The sequence below is a fragment of the Salvelinus alpinus genome, chromosome 6, assembly GCF_045679555.1.
Source record: "Salvelinus alpinus chromosome 6, SLU_Salpinus.1, whole genome shotgun sequence".
Classification (NCBI taxonomy): domain Eukaryota; kingdom Metazoa; phylum Chordata; class Actinopteri; order Salmoniformes; family Salmonidae; genus Salvelinus; species Salvelinus alpinus.
In genome coordinates, this window is record NC_092091.1 from 58,710,818 (window position 1) to 58,725,836 (window position 15,019).

At 42.5% G+C, this 15,019-nt stretch overlaps 1 protein-coding gene across 2 annotated transcripts; it reads right to left on the minus strand.

Annotated features, from left to right (window-relative positions):
• Positions 1 to 658: 658 nt before the first annotated feature.
• On the minus strand, positions 659 to 14,068 carry LOC139579013 (protein FRG1-like). Of its 2 annotated transcripts, none has more exons than XM_071407209.1 (9): positions 13,898 to 14,068; positions 13,611 to 13,678; positions 13,371 to 13,493; positions 4,296 to 4,353; positions 3,896 to 4,010; positions 3,492 to 3,596; positions 3,176 to 3,267; positions 1,612 to 1,722; positions 659 to 1,192 (listed from the first exon to the last, which is right to left on the minus strand). In XM_071407209.1, the coding sequence occupies exons 1-9, from the start codon at positions 13,954 to 13,956 to the stop codon at positions 1,156 to 1,158; spliced, it is 768 nt and encodes a 255-aa protein (XP_071263310.1). In that variant the 5' UTR covers positions 13,957 to 14,068; the 3' UTR covers positions 659 to 1,155. The 2 variants fall into 2 exon arrangements, with proteins under 2 accessions (XP_071263310.1, XP_071263309.1); XM_071407208.1 differs by having other exon boundaries at positions 13,362 to 13,493; positions 13,898 to 14,054.
• Positions 14,069 to 15,019: the final 951 nt, after the last annotated feature.

Genomic DNA, 15,019 nt, shown 5'->3' on the forward strand with positions numbered 1-15,019 from the left:
AGGTAATAATTTCATAAAGTATGTGAATTAAGAAACCACATGGAAATAGTAAGCAAGTTAGGTTCAAAAAACTGATTTTGAACTAGTCGAATTCATTTGTTTTAGAGGTTTCATGATGCTTGTATCAAAACCAAAGTAAATCATTTTAAGATTGTTCTATACATCAGTTGGTGTCTCTATTAGCTTCCATATGAGGTCATAAAACTAGCATTAAAGTGCATCCTTGTAGCTGTGTGGGCTAATATAGTCCAAATGTTTGTTTTGGGATAAGTTGAAGTGTGTTTTCCTCCCAGGCGTAATGCAAGCCATCACTGCTGGGATATGAGGCAACAACAGGGCTTGGCCTATGTTAAACGTACATAATGTGTATTAGGCAATACTGTAGGGAGAGTGGGGTAAGTTGAGCCATTTTTTTGCTTTCAGCATCACTACATCAAGGGAAATATAGTATTCTTTCTAACAAAGATATCTACATATATTTCAGGATGTTGTGTATCCCTGGAAATAAAAAAAAGAATAAAAAAAATACAGTTTTGAAAACATAGCTTAGTGGTCTCTTGGTAAAACTTACCCTGGGTATGTGGTAAATTGAGCCACAGGACAAGGTAAGTTAAGCCGACTGAAACATGTCTGTACGGAATGAAGTATCACCACTAACTTAAAAAAACAAAAACATATCTATCTTTATTTCCCAGACACAATTCAACACAATCACTTTTTTGTCTTAATCAACCTAACAAACAAACATCAATGGACTGTCCCAAATATCTAACAGATCTACTGATCTGCAGTTTTTTAGTGCAAAACAAAGATAGTGGTGGTAGGCATGTTAGCAATAATTTACAGGAAAATGGGTCACTGGGTAATCTCTCGAATACAATCCAGTTCACCATAACCACTACTGCTGTTTATTATCTGAGATATGACGCATAGGGAAACTCAGTGAAACTATTCAGTCTTCTGAGGAGCCAGCTAGGGAAGGGGTTTAGGGATTGAAATTACACAATAAATCGCACAGTTTTACTTTCTCTTAACCAAATCAAATGTATTCATCAATGCCAGTCAAACAATCAAACTAATAAAAAAAAGAGAACATTTTTGATTTTAACATAAGAAATTCAAAGACGAGTGGACAATCCATAAACTCTTGTATCTTCACTTGCAGTATCGGTCTGCTTTCATCTTGGCTCTCCTGTGGACAAACAAAAAAAGTCACGAGTGGTTATTTTTAGTCCTTACATCACCACTATCCACCCGACAATGTAATTAGCTATCATGTGACAAATCAGCTTGTTGAATCACATGTTGAATTGAAACAGGTTTGCGCAAAAAGGTTTCGAGTATGTTGTGTGACCGAATCCTGCTATTAAATGGCCATCAGTATGAGTCATGTCAACAGTAATTTGGACCAGTTCCAGAGCGATTTCTTGGAAAGGAAGTTTGTGTTGATCATTAAAACCAATTTGTGTGCGGTTGTTTCCTTTGGGGCAGCTACCGCCACTGAAATCAAAATTTCACTTAGTCATGCATTGATGTCAATGGGAGACTGAATGAAAATTAGACTTAAGTGGAAGTTTAGGATTTGCCTCTTTGTGAAGATGTTTTTCCCACCTGTCTAACAGCTCTTCGTGGAACTTCCCGTCTTTCCGGGCCATCTTCAGTGTGGTGCTGTCCTCCTCGTTCACCCTCAGCCGCCTGTCCTGGAAACTCTGGAACTTCTTTCTGTAATATCAGAAATCCGTGTTCAGTGAGACATTACACATGATAAGACACAGAAGGACCAGTCACACGCCACTATCAAACACAAAGAATAACATCACCGAACAAAAATCTAATCATAGGTGTAGTGAAATGCTTATGTTCCTAGCTCCGACAGTGCAGTAATACCTAACAGCACAAAACAAAAAAACATGCAAATCCCCAAAATAAAATAATTAAGAAATATTAGAAAGAGCAATGTCAGAGTTAGGAATATAAATAACAATGCACTCTCTGTGGCATAAACCTGACTACTATTATCAATGACAAATGTGTATACAAATGTGTATAGAGCAACTTACTCGCAAGTACCGTGCCATTTCCATTGAAGTAAACAGTCCTGATAGTAGATACATACAGAGTGCAATAGGCCCTCTAGCAGTGGTTAAAGTCTGTCAGTGGTTTATGATTCACGGGCAGCACTCTGTTCATGCAACACGCTCTGGGATGCTAAGCACTACATCACGATGACGGGCTCAAGGGCAGCCATTATCGGCCCGTCAACATGATGAGTCCATTTCCCCCGTGTTTTTTCCTCCTCTAAAATAAAAAACGATGGAGAGAGGGGGGAAGATAAAAAAAATGGAACACGAAGTTGAGGTGGGAAGAGAAACGGAACACAATGACAGCCCTGTTCACGCTTAGCCCTCAGAACTTAATGGGCCGCCGCGGGCCGTAAAAGCGGCGGTTCTGTTCTCGTTCCAATTCCATCCCCGTAGCGTTGGCCCATCAATCGGCCTTTTAAGGGAGCGGGATTGATGAGGTGGCGCCTCTACGCTCCCCCCACCAGCACCCTCCTCCTCGTGCATCCGGGCCTGTGAATTAGTTGTCAAAATCTCACAGAAGCAGAGTGGAAGGTTGTCGGATGAAAATGGGAGGGTATTCACTGTCTGTCTACGGAAGGTCACAGTGTTCAATCCCTCCACCTTCCTGGCTGTCTTTTCTACATAAAATGCACCCCCACTGTGAGAATTGGTAGGTGAAGTTTAAAGGAAAAATCCACCCCAAAACTATTAGTCCATTGTTGACATAGTCCCAATATGTTTTGCATGTCAACAATCAAGTTTAAGATATAGAACTTTCAAAATACAGATATGTAGCCAGTATGAACAATTTCGGTATAATTGCAGTACTCCACAGTCATTTAGGATAACAGTCCACTGTTGATCCTTGTTGGGCATATCTGACAAAAAGGGCTGTCTTAAAGTTTTTCATAAATGCATAAAACATTGTCGTGATATAGGGCAGGCCATGGCATTTCCGATACCTTTACTTATGTTCATTTGGACAAGATCAGCCGTACAACAGGGGTTTACAACCTCTAGACTAGAGAGCATGGAATCACAGCCTTGTATGATTGCCGCTGCAAATGTTGCTGCCACTGTGAGTGTGATTTAGGTAGACAGACAGTACATACACGTAGTTGAGCTCGCAGTTCTTCACGTTGCCCCTGTCCTCGTCGGCAATGTCGTCGTTTCGCTTGACCTCCCTCTCCGCGCATGACCGGATCTGTTCATCATCATCATCGAGAGAGAGAGAGGCAGAAGGAGAGAGGGGGAAAACACAAAACAGTTGCATGTTGAATAGCAATATCCTGGCCCCCCCCCCTAATGTTCAGAGACATTTTGTTTTTCCCTTCCGTCACCAACTTCACACTGCCCCATTGGGATGTAATTTCTATAGTATAAATGGGGGTGGGGTTATGGAGCGACCTTGTGAAATATATACATCACCTTAACCATCTCATCGTCCCCCGCCAACTTGCTCTTGGCCTCAATGTCCCCACTTTCACTGTAAGAGATGAAACAGCTATTTGCTGCCATGAGAGCCATTTTCCCCTGGAACGGGGGAAAGCGAAAGAAATTAGTCCCCAAAAAATGGAGGACAAACAGGAATGAAATTAAGAGATTATTTGACAGATGAGTTTCACCTCGCCAGGTAAAAGCTCAATTATATGCAGAGAGCATCAAGCTTTCACTCCGAACCGCATCAACAAAGCAACAAGCTGTGAGGAAAACGAGGCTTATCTATATTTAGGGTTACTATGCAACAAGTTCTATATGGCATGGCATTATATCACAGTCTTTGTATGCATCGACTTTGCCATTTTTTTTTGATTGACACTTGCTTCACTCACGTTCTGGAAAACAGGCTCCCACTGTTCTCGGGAGCCGATGGCGTCGGAACGCCCCACCACGACCCCCTCCGAGGTGATGCCTAGATACTTCCCATAGCCAGACTTCAGGGCTACCCTAGGGAGAAAAACACAGGAGAAACAAAATTCATTCCTGGATACTGGCAGGTTGATTTGAGTGTCTGAAAAATTTTCCAAAGACTATTCAAAGACAAAGACCATTTGAACGACAGAAGTTGATGCTCCTTTATAACGTTCTCATTTAAATGCAATTTTGTAGTTATAAAATTGTGAGACTGTAATTGTTCTCCCAAAGTCTATTATAACTCACCAGGGGACACTTTCTATTCAGATAAGTCAACATAGAATGTGCGTAGGTGATATTTACTCCTTTCATACATACCTAGAGTCTGACAACTTGATGGCAGTGAACTGCTCCGGGGGGTCTGGCCCTTCGTCGTCTGGAAAATATCAAAGAAAACATTTCCCTTTTAAGAGTCACGAAGCCCTGATTGATATTCTAAAATCAGAGCATTTTCACTTTTTTACTTTCCTTATTTTTATCCGAGAGGAGCATTCGTTTTGGTTTAATGAGGATTAAAAACAAGATGACTCTATTATCGCTTCAAACATTTGGGAGCTTGGCTCTGCCGACTTAACATTCAGTGTCGCGATGTCGGGCACGATTAGCATTTCTCACATTCTCTCGCCGGGGTTGTGATCTTGAGGAAGAAAAATAAATCTGTTTCAGTGGTGCCAATACAATGCATTTGATCTCAGATGTATTAACGTACAATAACGATGTGTCATTCTGGAAAAACATCCCATTTGCATAATTTCCTCTACCCTTGAGACGTACTGAGCATTCATGTTTTACTAATGCTTCATGGTCCTTAATAACACACAACCTCGGGCTACACGATGTTGCTGCTGTGTGCTATCGATCGCCTACACCCACCCTACTCTCTGAAACCTAGACCTCAAATCTTGCGTAATTGCATCAGATGCTCGATTAGGTTCTGGGGGGGGGGAGAGATGTATGAGAACAGATACTATAAGACTAGAGAAATCTCCACCCCCTTAAAAACAGAAACTCTCAGCTAAAGGCTCCACCCCTTCAGAAAATGTTCCACCTGAAATCATTGCCCCAATTTAAGTACCACCCTAAATGCGGAAACACCCTGTGGAGATCGGCCACGGGAGTGTTTCGGTTACTCTCAACTTATCGTTTGATTGGTCAATGGCGGTTGGTTTTGGGTTGAAAGGTTACACCTTCAGATGTTATAAATGGAATGAAATGCCTTTGTCCTCTCTTATCCTGTATCCAGTCCATGAAGGAAGGTTGGATGATCAATTCTCCTTTCCTAGACTTCTAGGTCTCTGGCTTAGTAAGCCTTTCTTTGTTCACGCGTTGTCCTGCAAGTTAAACTTAGGATCTATATGCTTGGAAAATATTGCCTAATGCTTGCTTGTATATATTCATTATCTTTATGGAGTCAGATAAACATTTTAATAGGCTAATTGCTGAGTCGCATGTGATGTATACTGTATATTCACATAATACATATTATCAATATATATTACTGCCCATTATAGCTTCATGCCCTGGTGTCCTTTCCTTTCTCAGTGATGGATAAAAGTTGTGGATGGATTTCTACCCTATTGCTTTGTCCTGCCAGATCAGGGGCCATTGATGAAAGGAAGCTAGTTAATCATAGAGAAACACACTCAGTAAGGATGTGACCATCACAGGTTCTCACAACGTTAGGGAAGGGGGGGGGGGGGGTGTCTGTCAATTTCAAGGACAGACTGATGCAAATTGGGAAACCACACCTCTGTGTGCAATCATTGGGCATTGGGATAGCGAATAAAATCCCTAGGCTCACATACCACCACGTTTCTCAGACGGACAGGTTAAATTCTAATTATATTCCATCCCCTAAAGCAGGCCTATATCTCCCCGTGACCCTTGACCTTACAGAGGGCATTCATAACGTCTCCTGCATCCAGTGACTAAGCATCTTGAGGGCTTTTCTCAGCTTGAGAGGGCTAAATTATTCTAGACGGGTTTCCTTCTTACTGAAAATCCCATAAAAGTACAGAAACATCATCTCTCTCTCTCTGTCCCTGTAACTCCATTTCTCTTTCATCTCATTTAAATGAGCCTGCCTCCCAAGTTCGAGCCTCACCAAGGGAATAGGAATAGTTCACGTTTTATTCTCCTGGCCGTTTTTCCCTCTTTCTCCCTCTTCAATGAAAAACCGTGAGCTGAATCTCAGGTCCGCGTTTCTGTCTTTGGGTGGATGGTGGAGGGTGGATGGGTTTTATTGAACATTTCTCAAAACATGTCTCGCCTTAGGGCAGAGAATATTTGCCTGGAAACTCCCATTTAGTCTAGCTTGGCTAGTTAGGTTAGGTGTTCCACCCCCAAGTCGAGGCCTTTTCCCTGAGGCTCAGGGGCTGGTGTAATGGGGCTCTGGCTTGCTAGTCAGTGGGGCTAACGGTGGGGAGACGAAGCATATCGTCTGTGAGCCTGGATTCAAAGATGTGATTCCAGCACACGTTGGCAATGTCCCTCTAACTTGTCATGCACGCCAACTTGGAATGGTAAACATACAATCGAAATTAAATGGTTGGTGCCGATCTTTCCCGTTCTTTTTAGATTGTGGACTACACTTTTCACCTTAAACTACCCAGTGGGTCCGGATACTCGCGCTCAGATGCTATCTATTGTGGACCCTAGACACAATACCACTTGGTGGTATGAAAACGTGACCAATTTAAACGTTGTGCTGAAAAACTATGCATTTAAGAGGCAAAGAATCACAATGACATTAGGTCAATGATACTCATTTGGATCTTGATATCCATAAACCATGAGACGAGAGAGCTCTTTGCCTGTTACCTCATTGCATTCTAACCCATCACAGAGCTGTGCAATACATTCCCTCCAAATATTTCATCGTCTTCCTGCCTCTGCAAATGGATGGGCACCATAAATCGTAGCTAGCACCGGATTCATATTGATGATATCCAATAACGTGCTTGAGAGGACAAAGAAATAGATTAATGCCTGGTGTGTGTGTGTGTGTGTGTGTGTGTGTGTGTGTGTGTGTGTGTGGAGGAGCAATTCCAGCTTCCTCCTAAACCGTTACCCGGCAAGCTGTGCAGAAATGAATGTCCTAATAGCTTCTGGAACAACATAGTAGTTCAGTTCTCCCTTTCATTTTCCGTGTCCACTCTCTCAGAGTGTGATTTCAAATTGATTTAGAACGAAACGCCACTAAATCCTATACCGTTTAGGACAAAATTGGTTTAGATTTCAAGACGCTTGGTACCGCACGCAGGCAGCCATCGAAAGCGGCGGTCATCGAAAAAGCAAGAAAATAAAGTTGGAAGAAACAATTAGTGAACACCCCCATTCTCCACAAATGAATGACACAAAAAATTCCCTGCCACTTTGCCAGGGTAATGGAACGTGACGTCCATTACGGCTCTTTGGTTTCCTCGCTTCGTATTGGAATAGAATGGAACATGAGAAAACTGGGCTTCATGGGGGAGATTTTCTTCCCTTCTCTTCTGGGATTCATTAATTTCAGACGATTACCAGCTCCATTTGCTCTGTCTATAATGCCGGATTACAGAATCCAACAGAGACCCAAAAAAGTGCATACAATTTTTGGGGTGATATCAAATTGGTAGTTACAGTCTTGTCCCATCACTGCAACTCCCATACGGACTCGAGAGAGAAGGCATCCTCTGAAACACGACCCCGCCAAGCCGCACTGCTTGCTTAACATGGAAGCAAGCCGCGCCAATGTGTAGGAGGAAACACTGTACAGCTGGCGACCAAAGTCAGCATGCATGCGCACGGCCACCAGAAGTCGCTAGAGCGCGATGGGACAAGGACATCCAAGGCAGCCAAACCCTCCCTTAACCCGGACGACGCTGGGCCATTTGTGCGCTGCCTCATGAGTCTCCCGGTCGCGGTCGGCTGCGACACGGGATCAACCCCGGATCTGTAGACCGCTGCGCCACTCGGGAGACCCCGACGCAGACAATTCAAGTAAATGCAAGTGACATGCTGGGCTGGCTTGCATTTCAAAAACGACTTTATAAGAGGGAGCAATCAACAGGACCACTTTAGATTTTTCTCTCTCTCCTTCATTTCAATCTTGTCAGTTTGAATTGCAAAGTGAAATCATTTAAGAATTTACAGCCATTTTAGAGTGACTCATTCTGACAACTTGAGTGAAGTTGCCATCTAAAACGGCTGCACAAGACACCACACCGCCTTGACTTAAGCAGATTGAGTTCACAAACAACGTGTGCATCAAGCTACCAGTTGCGCGACCACCAATATCCATAATTTATGATAATCATAATGTATGATGATTATAAGTAAATCAAGTTCCAATTGAAACTACGGTCCCATGAGTTTTTTTTTGAGACATGAAGATGCCTTTAGTTTAGTGGGCCAACCTGTTTTGAGTTGTGCAGAACACCCAAGTTGGTAACATTGGTGCAAGTCACTTGAATCACAGTTGATTTCAGCAGCTGAGCTGCTAGGGATGCTACAGAGATGAGGGGATTCAAGAAGTGTTTTGGCGATAGCTTGCCAAACTACCCTCTCAAAGCTCCTGCAACATCTGGCTGACATTTAACTGTGTCTGTGGTTACTAGCCTGGCTCCACATCTACACCAGCGGAAGAAGGCAGAGGGTGATGATGAATGGCACATTCAGCCCCTGGTCAGAGGCCACTTCTGGTGTGCCACAAGAGGGCGTCGTCTCACCATGTCCGTTTATCCTTCACATGTCCAGCCGAAATGTTCAGTGACACTGGGTATGCTGATGATGTAGGGCTGTCCCGAGCCATATACAACTAACCAGCATCCAGGAGGACACTTCCATGGGCTTGGAGGCAAAAGCAGCTGGATGATAGGGCCACATCCAACAACATGCTCCTGAATGGGAAAAAGTCTGGAAATTCGGATATGTTATTTTAGAGTCCATCCACAACCCGCACCACTAATCCTAGAAGGACAGGAAGTACCAGTGGTAACAACAACTAAGTATATTGGTTTTCATCTAGACTCTAACCTCAGTGGTGACAGACATACTACACTGGTCAGACCTTGTCTGGAATACGGTGGAGTGCTGTTAGTTGGATGCAGTAAAAAGCAGCAGGCCCAACTAGACAGGGTGCAGAGGGCCTTGAGGATCATCTCCAGAGTTGGAGCAGTCCAACCACAGCTCCCCTCACTGCAGAGCAGGTGAGAGCAGGCTGCAATGCATCTGGTGAAGGTACATGCACACTCTCGAACAACCACTGCATGACCCGCTCCTTCTCATAAGGGAGGTGACTGCATTACCAGGCTGCTGAGAAACAGACTGTCCTGTGTTACTGCCCGTATTATAAAACAACAAAAACACCACTCTACCCACGGCTGTCAGACTGTACAATAACTTTAGCTCTTACAGACCTAATCTTAATTCAGTTTTACCATCCTGAAAATAAATGTCATATATATTAATATATATACAAAATTATGTGGACATCCCTTCAAATTATTGGATCAAACTAAAGGCTACTCAGCACTACGGTTGCAAAGGGTAGGAAACTTTCCGGTAAATTTCTGGAAATCTTTAGAAAATGTTCCATGGGACGTTAAGCCCGGGAATTTGGGGAATTTTGCTTGATATCAAAAAAGGTTAGCTTATAACAGTGAACCTTTTTTATGGGATACACATAGGGCAATTCTAGGTCTTGTGGCATATTTTGGTTAAACTATCCCCAATTCAATGGAATTGCAACCCTCTGCATGCACAGTGCATTCTTCTATCACATGTACAGCTGATTCTCAAGATCTTGCACACTAATGAGATGCTATTGAGCCCACACTACTACACTGTCTGAGCCAAGGACTACATGCTTTCTGGTAAGTTTTGATTACAATACTGGGTGGGGTGAATATATTATATGACATACATGATTTTTTTGGAACTAGTAAATAGTAGCCTACAGCAAAGTGTTTAAATCATTTATAACTTGTTAACAATTTCTGCTAGTTAGTTTTTGCTACCATGTGGGTTTTAGCTTGCTTGAGCCTGCTAACCGAGGAGTGTTAATACACCTGTTTCCATACCTGTTTCATTTTAAAACATTTATCTTACAAAGGAGTTGTTTAATCTTACTGCTTAACTATTTATCTGTACATGGAATTGTATTTGTTTTGTTTTTTACATTTTTTTTTCTAATCTTTATAGGAAAATGCCACTGGCACTATCTGATGTGTTGAGACATTTCACTGCAGCTAATGTAGAAGGAAAAGCTGTGTACATTTGCAAATACTGTGCCAAATCATATGTGAAGAATGCAACAAAGATGCCGAATCATCTGGCCAAGTGCATAAAGTTCCCTCAGCGCTCACAACAAGCAACTCTGACAAAAGTTCCTCTACTTCTATTCGAGGTGAAAATGATGAATCAGACACCTTATCGATATTAACAGCTCATGGTCCTCCTGGAATCAGAAGTTTTTTTGAATCAATAGCGAACGTAGTCAGAGAAATGCTGATGAATGTCTTGCTCGAGCGGTGTATGCAACTGGTTCACCTCTGATGCTCACAGGCAATGTGTATTGAAGAGATTTTTGAATGTTCTTCGCCCAGCATACACCCCTCCAACCAGACATGCTTTATCTACTAATTTGCTAGATACAGAGTTCAAGTGAAGGTCAAGCAAATCATAGAGAAAGCAGACCGTATTGCAATCATCTCTGATGGGTGGTCGAATGTCCGTGGGCAAGGAATAATTAACTATATCATCTCCACCCCTCAACCAGTATTCTGCAAGAGCACAGACACAAGGGACAACAGACACACCGGCCTCTACATTGCAGAAGGCAGTCATCAATGACTTTGGACAACAGAAGATATTTGCACTGGTGACAGACAATGCTGTGAACATGAAGGCTGCTTGGTCTAAAGTGGAGGAGTCCTACCCTCACTTCACACCCATTGGCTGTGCTGCTCATGCATTGAAGCTGCTTCTCAAGGACATTATGGCACTGAAAACAACGAATACACTCTACAAGATAGCCAAGGAAATGGTTAGGTATGTGAAGGGTCATCAAGTTATAGCAGCAATCTACCTCACCAAGCAAAGTGAGAAGAATAAGAGCACCACATTGAATCTGCCCATCAACACCCACTGGGGTGGGGTTGTCATCATGTTTGGCAGTCTCCAGGAAGAGAAGGAGTCTCTCCAAGAAATTGCCATATCTCAGTCTGCCGATATGCACAGCTCCATCAAGAATATCCCCCCTGGATGATGTATTTTGGGAGAGAGTGGTAAGCAGCCTGAAACTCCTGAAACCTATGGCAGTAGCCATTGCACAGATTTAGGGAGACAATGCCACCCTGTCTGATGTTCAGACTCTGCTTGCAGATGTAAGAGAAGAAATCCATACTGCCATGCCCACTTCACTGTTGCTCCAAGCAGAGGAAACTGCAGTTCTGAAATACATCAACAAATGTGAACACTTCTGCCTGAAGCCCATACATGCCGCAGCGTACATGTTGGACCCCAAGAATGCTGGCAAGAGCATCCTGTCTGGTGCAGAGATCAACAAGCCATATGTTGTCATCACTACCGTGTCTCGCCACCTTGGGCTGGATGAGGGCAAGGTTCTTGGCAGTCTGGCGAAGTACACTTCCAAGCAAGGGCTTTGGGATGGAGATGCAATATGGCAGTTGTGCCAGCATATCTCATCAGCCACCTGGTGGAAGGGACTTTGTGGATCTGAGGGTCTTTCCCCTGTTGCCTCCATCATCCTCCAAATCAGAGCGCAACTGGTCCTTGTTTGGGAACACACACACCAAAGCACACAACAGGCTGACCAATACAAGGGTTGAAAAATCGGTGGCCATTCAAGCAAATTTGAGGCTTTTTGAGCCTGACAACGAGCCATCCTCAGCAAGGTTGGAAAAAGACAGTGAAGATGAGGCCTCAGAGTCTGATGTTCAAGAGGTGGACATTGAGGAGGTCCAGGGAGAAGACATGGAAGCCTGAGAGGAAGACAACCAAAGCTTTAGTTTCTAGACTATCATTTTACAGATGTATGTTGAAAACGTTTTTGGGAGATGCGATGGATCATTGGGGATCATTCAATATCCCCTTTTGTTGTTCAGTGAAATCATCCCATGTGAAGAGTCAAATCATTTAATTAAAGTTCAATTCGTAACTAAATCGTTTTTTAAAATTATTTCTATTGGAATGATTTAATAATTTGAAATTATGTCTACTTATGATAAGTTAAAAGGTTTATGTTTCTGTCTCCATATGATATGGTAAATATATCCAATGCAAAAAACATCTACATTTAAATGGTATTAATTTGCATATATATTTTCATGAATTCCCATATATTCCCATTCATTCCCGTTAATTCCCACCTCTGAATATTCCCCAAAATGTGCAACCCTACTCAGTACTCATGTCTTGTGATATGTAACCCTGCCCCAAAGATTTATGTTAGGGTAAATCCATTTAAACAAAACTTTCCATACATGTTTGCCCATGGAAACATGTCAGAAAGTGACTTTTTGGACCTGAATGCCAAAACATTCAGGAGATAAAGGTGCTCAAAGTTGACACATTTTGCACATCACACCATACCATGAGGCATCCATGTCTTCATCACTGGAAAAGATAAACGGTTGAGTTTGATATAATTTAAAAGCTGTCAAACTATTACAAAAAGTAACTTTCTGAGCACTTCTACAAAGGGCAAATATGTATGGAAGGTTTAGTTGAAATCAAAAGGGGTGCTGTCAAAAAGTGATTGAATTCAAAAGGATTTACCCTTCGGTCTTGAATTGTGCATAAGCCCCCTAGTTGTTACCTGTGGTTTGCAATCTCTTCCAGTGTTTGTCTCATAACAGTCTAAAACAGTAATCTGTATCTAAACAAATCAAAAGTTCCACTACCTTCAACCTCCCTCCCTGCCCCCTGGTAACAGGTGGAGCAGGAGAGTGAGAGCTGTAACAGGGACTCGACCCCTAGCTCATGCGGTGCAGAGGTGAAAGCCTAACGGACTGTACCACAAAAGCCTCTGGGTTGAGGCAGTACAACGCTCCCATACGCCACTTACTCAAGCATAACATTTTGATCATGCCCCACACACATCACCAACACTTCAAAATGAACCCTATCGACTCAATGATGTAACAAATGGCAAAATGTCTCTCGAAACACTTCCCCCTGTCCAATCAAGTAGCATAACAACCTAGTATGGCATACAGCAAATTGTGTGCATCATCATCATGCATTAATGACAAAACACATGACACCCTACTCCCTATATTATTGTGCACTACGTTTGACCAGAGCTCTACGTGACTTGGATGAGAAGTAGTGTACTACAAAGGAAATATTGAGTGAATTTAGCTAAAGATAGTCTCTCACTTTTCTTACCTTGATGTGGTGCACCAACTGTGAACAGACCAGTATCCAGGGCATGGATGTAGGAATCAGTCTGCATCTCTATTGCAACCGTTCCTGAAATCTCCCCAAAGCCACTGATACACCACCATCCACCTAGAAAGCAGAAAAAAAACATGATTGTTGGCTACTTTGTGGAGTATCATAGAACCCTTTTCAACTAGCTAGCTATGTAGCTAGCTAGCTGCCAAGAATGACCAGCAAACAACATACCAACAATATCCAGTTTATCTTGTGCATCGTCCCTTTTTCTTTTCTTATCCTTGTGCTTCTTCTTCTTTCTACAAGACAATTGTGGATTAACATTAGCAAGGTCAAATTAGAAATTGGGAAAAAGGAAAATAGCAAACAGTTAGCTAGCTAACATTAGCCAGTAGCTAACTGTTAATGCCTGGTCAGAGTCGATGAACGATAGCTAGCTAGATAGCATTATTAGCCAGCTTGATTCGCCATCTTCTACACAAACAAATATTGAATTCGATGTTGAGGAATAAACTCACCCCTTGTTAAGTCCTTTCAAAACAAGTTTTGTTATTTTCACTTTTGAATAGTCAGCCATATCTTCAGATTATGGGAAACTAGCTAGCCACCAAGCTAACATAAACAAACGAACGAAAACAACATGCGAGTACGGTGGCTGTTGAGGTAAAAACAAAATATCAGTTACCAAACGAGCGACATCTATTCTTTGGAGAATATATTTAACATTGTATGTGTTCATAAAATACATTGAATAATGCCTTGTTTGTTTTGCAGCATTTTTTCTGTTCAATGTAAAAGGTGATGTGTTATTAATTATGTGTTACTAAGTGTGACAGAGAGTCGTACACGCTCTATATAAGCTCACAGTAATTTAATGGGTAAACCACCAACGTTTCTTCTGGATTACTATGGTCATTGGTTGCACTAATTGCACTGTTTGTCTACATAACCTGGTTCAAGCATTCATGACATTACCCTGAAGAAGGCACAGTGATGCCAAAACATTTGTGGTTTACCCAATACATTACTGGGAGATTATATAGAGGGTTTGTGACTCTATTTTCTATAGCCTACAGTTTACTCACTGTTACAGTAGTCAGCACCTCTACTAACATTTTTGGGTGTGCAACAGCTCATGCTTTTCACTAGACTAAGTGTGCCAGAGAATCACACACACACACACACACATGCACTTAAACTTGCACACACTCACAATATCACCCCAACTCCACACACATCCATCCATGCCGTAGTCAACGAGCAGCTTAAGTGGCCATGTTTAGAGTCTCTGCACAGTCTCACATAGAGTGTATCTCTGTAAACTACCTGAGTCCAGGCCAAGGCTGGCAGTGAATGCGAGGGAAATTGACTGTCTGTCTCCTGGCTCAGAGGGGTACTGGAGTTTGGCTTTTCTCTCAATAGACTGTGTGTCTGCTGTCTCTGACCAGCAAATTACTGTAAATTACTACCCAGACGTTGGTTCTGTTTTTTCATTCACCAAGACTCCTGGAGGGGCTGAAAGGGAGCATGAACACAGACCAATGCACGCACACGCACGCACACATTCTCTCTCATTCACACACTGGCACTCACACACGCACGCACACACACACATTCTCTCTCATGCACACTCTCACACA

Coding starts and splice junctions, on each gene's coding strand:
- LOC139579013 (XM_071407208.1), bottom strand. CDS start 13,956: ATGGCTGACTATTCAAAAGTGAAAATAACAAAACTTGTTTTGAAAGGA. Junction 1,723..3,175: donor AACTGCGAGCTCAACTACGT/GTATGTACTGTC, acceptor CTGATATTACAG/AAAGAAGTTCCAGAGTTTCC. Junction 1,193..1,611: donor CACGAAGAGCTGTTAGACAG/GTGGGAAAAACA, acceptor GTTTGTCCACAG/GAGAGCCAAGATGAAAGCAG.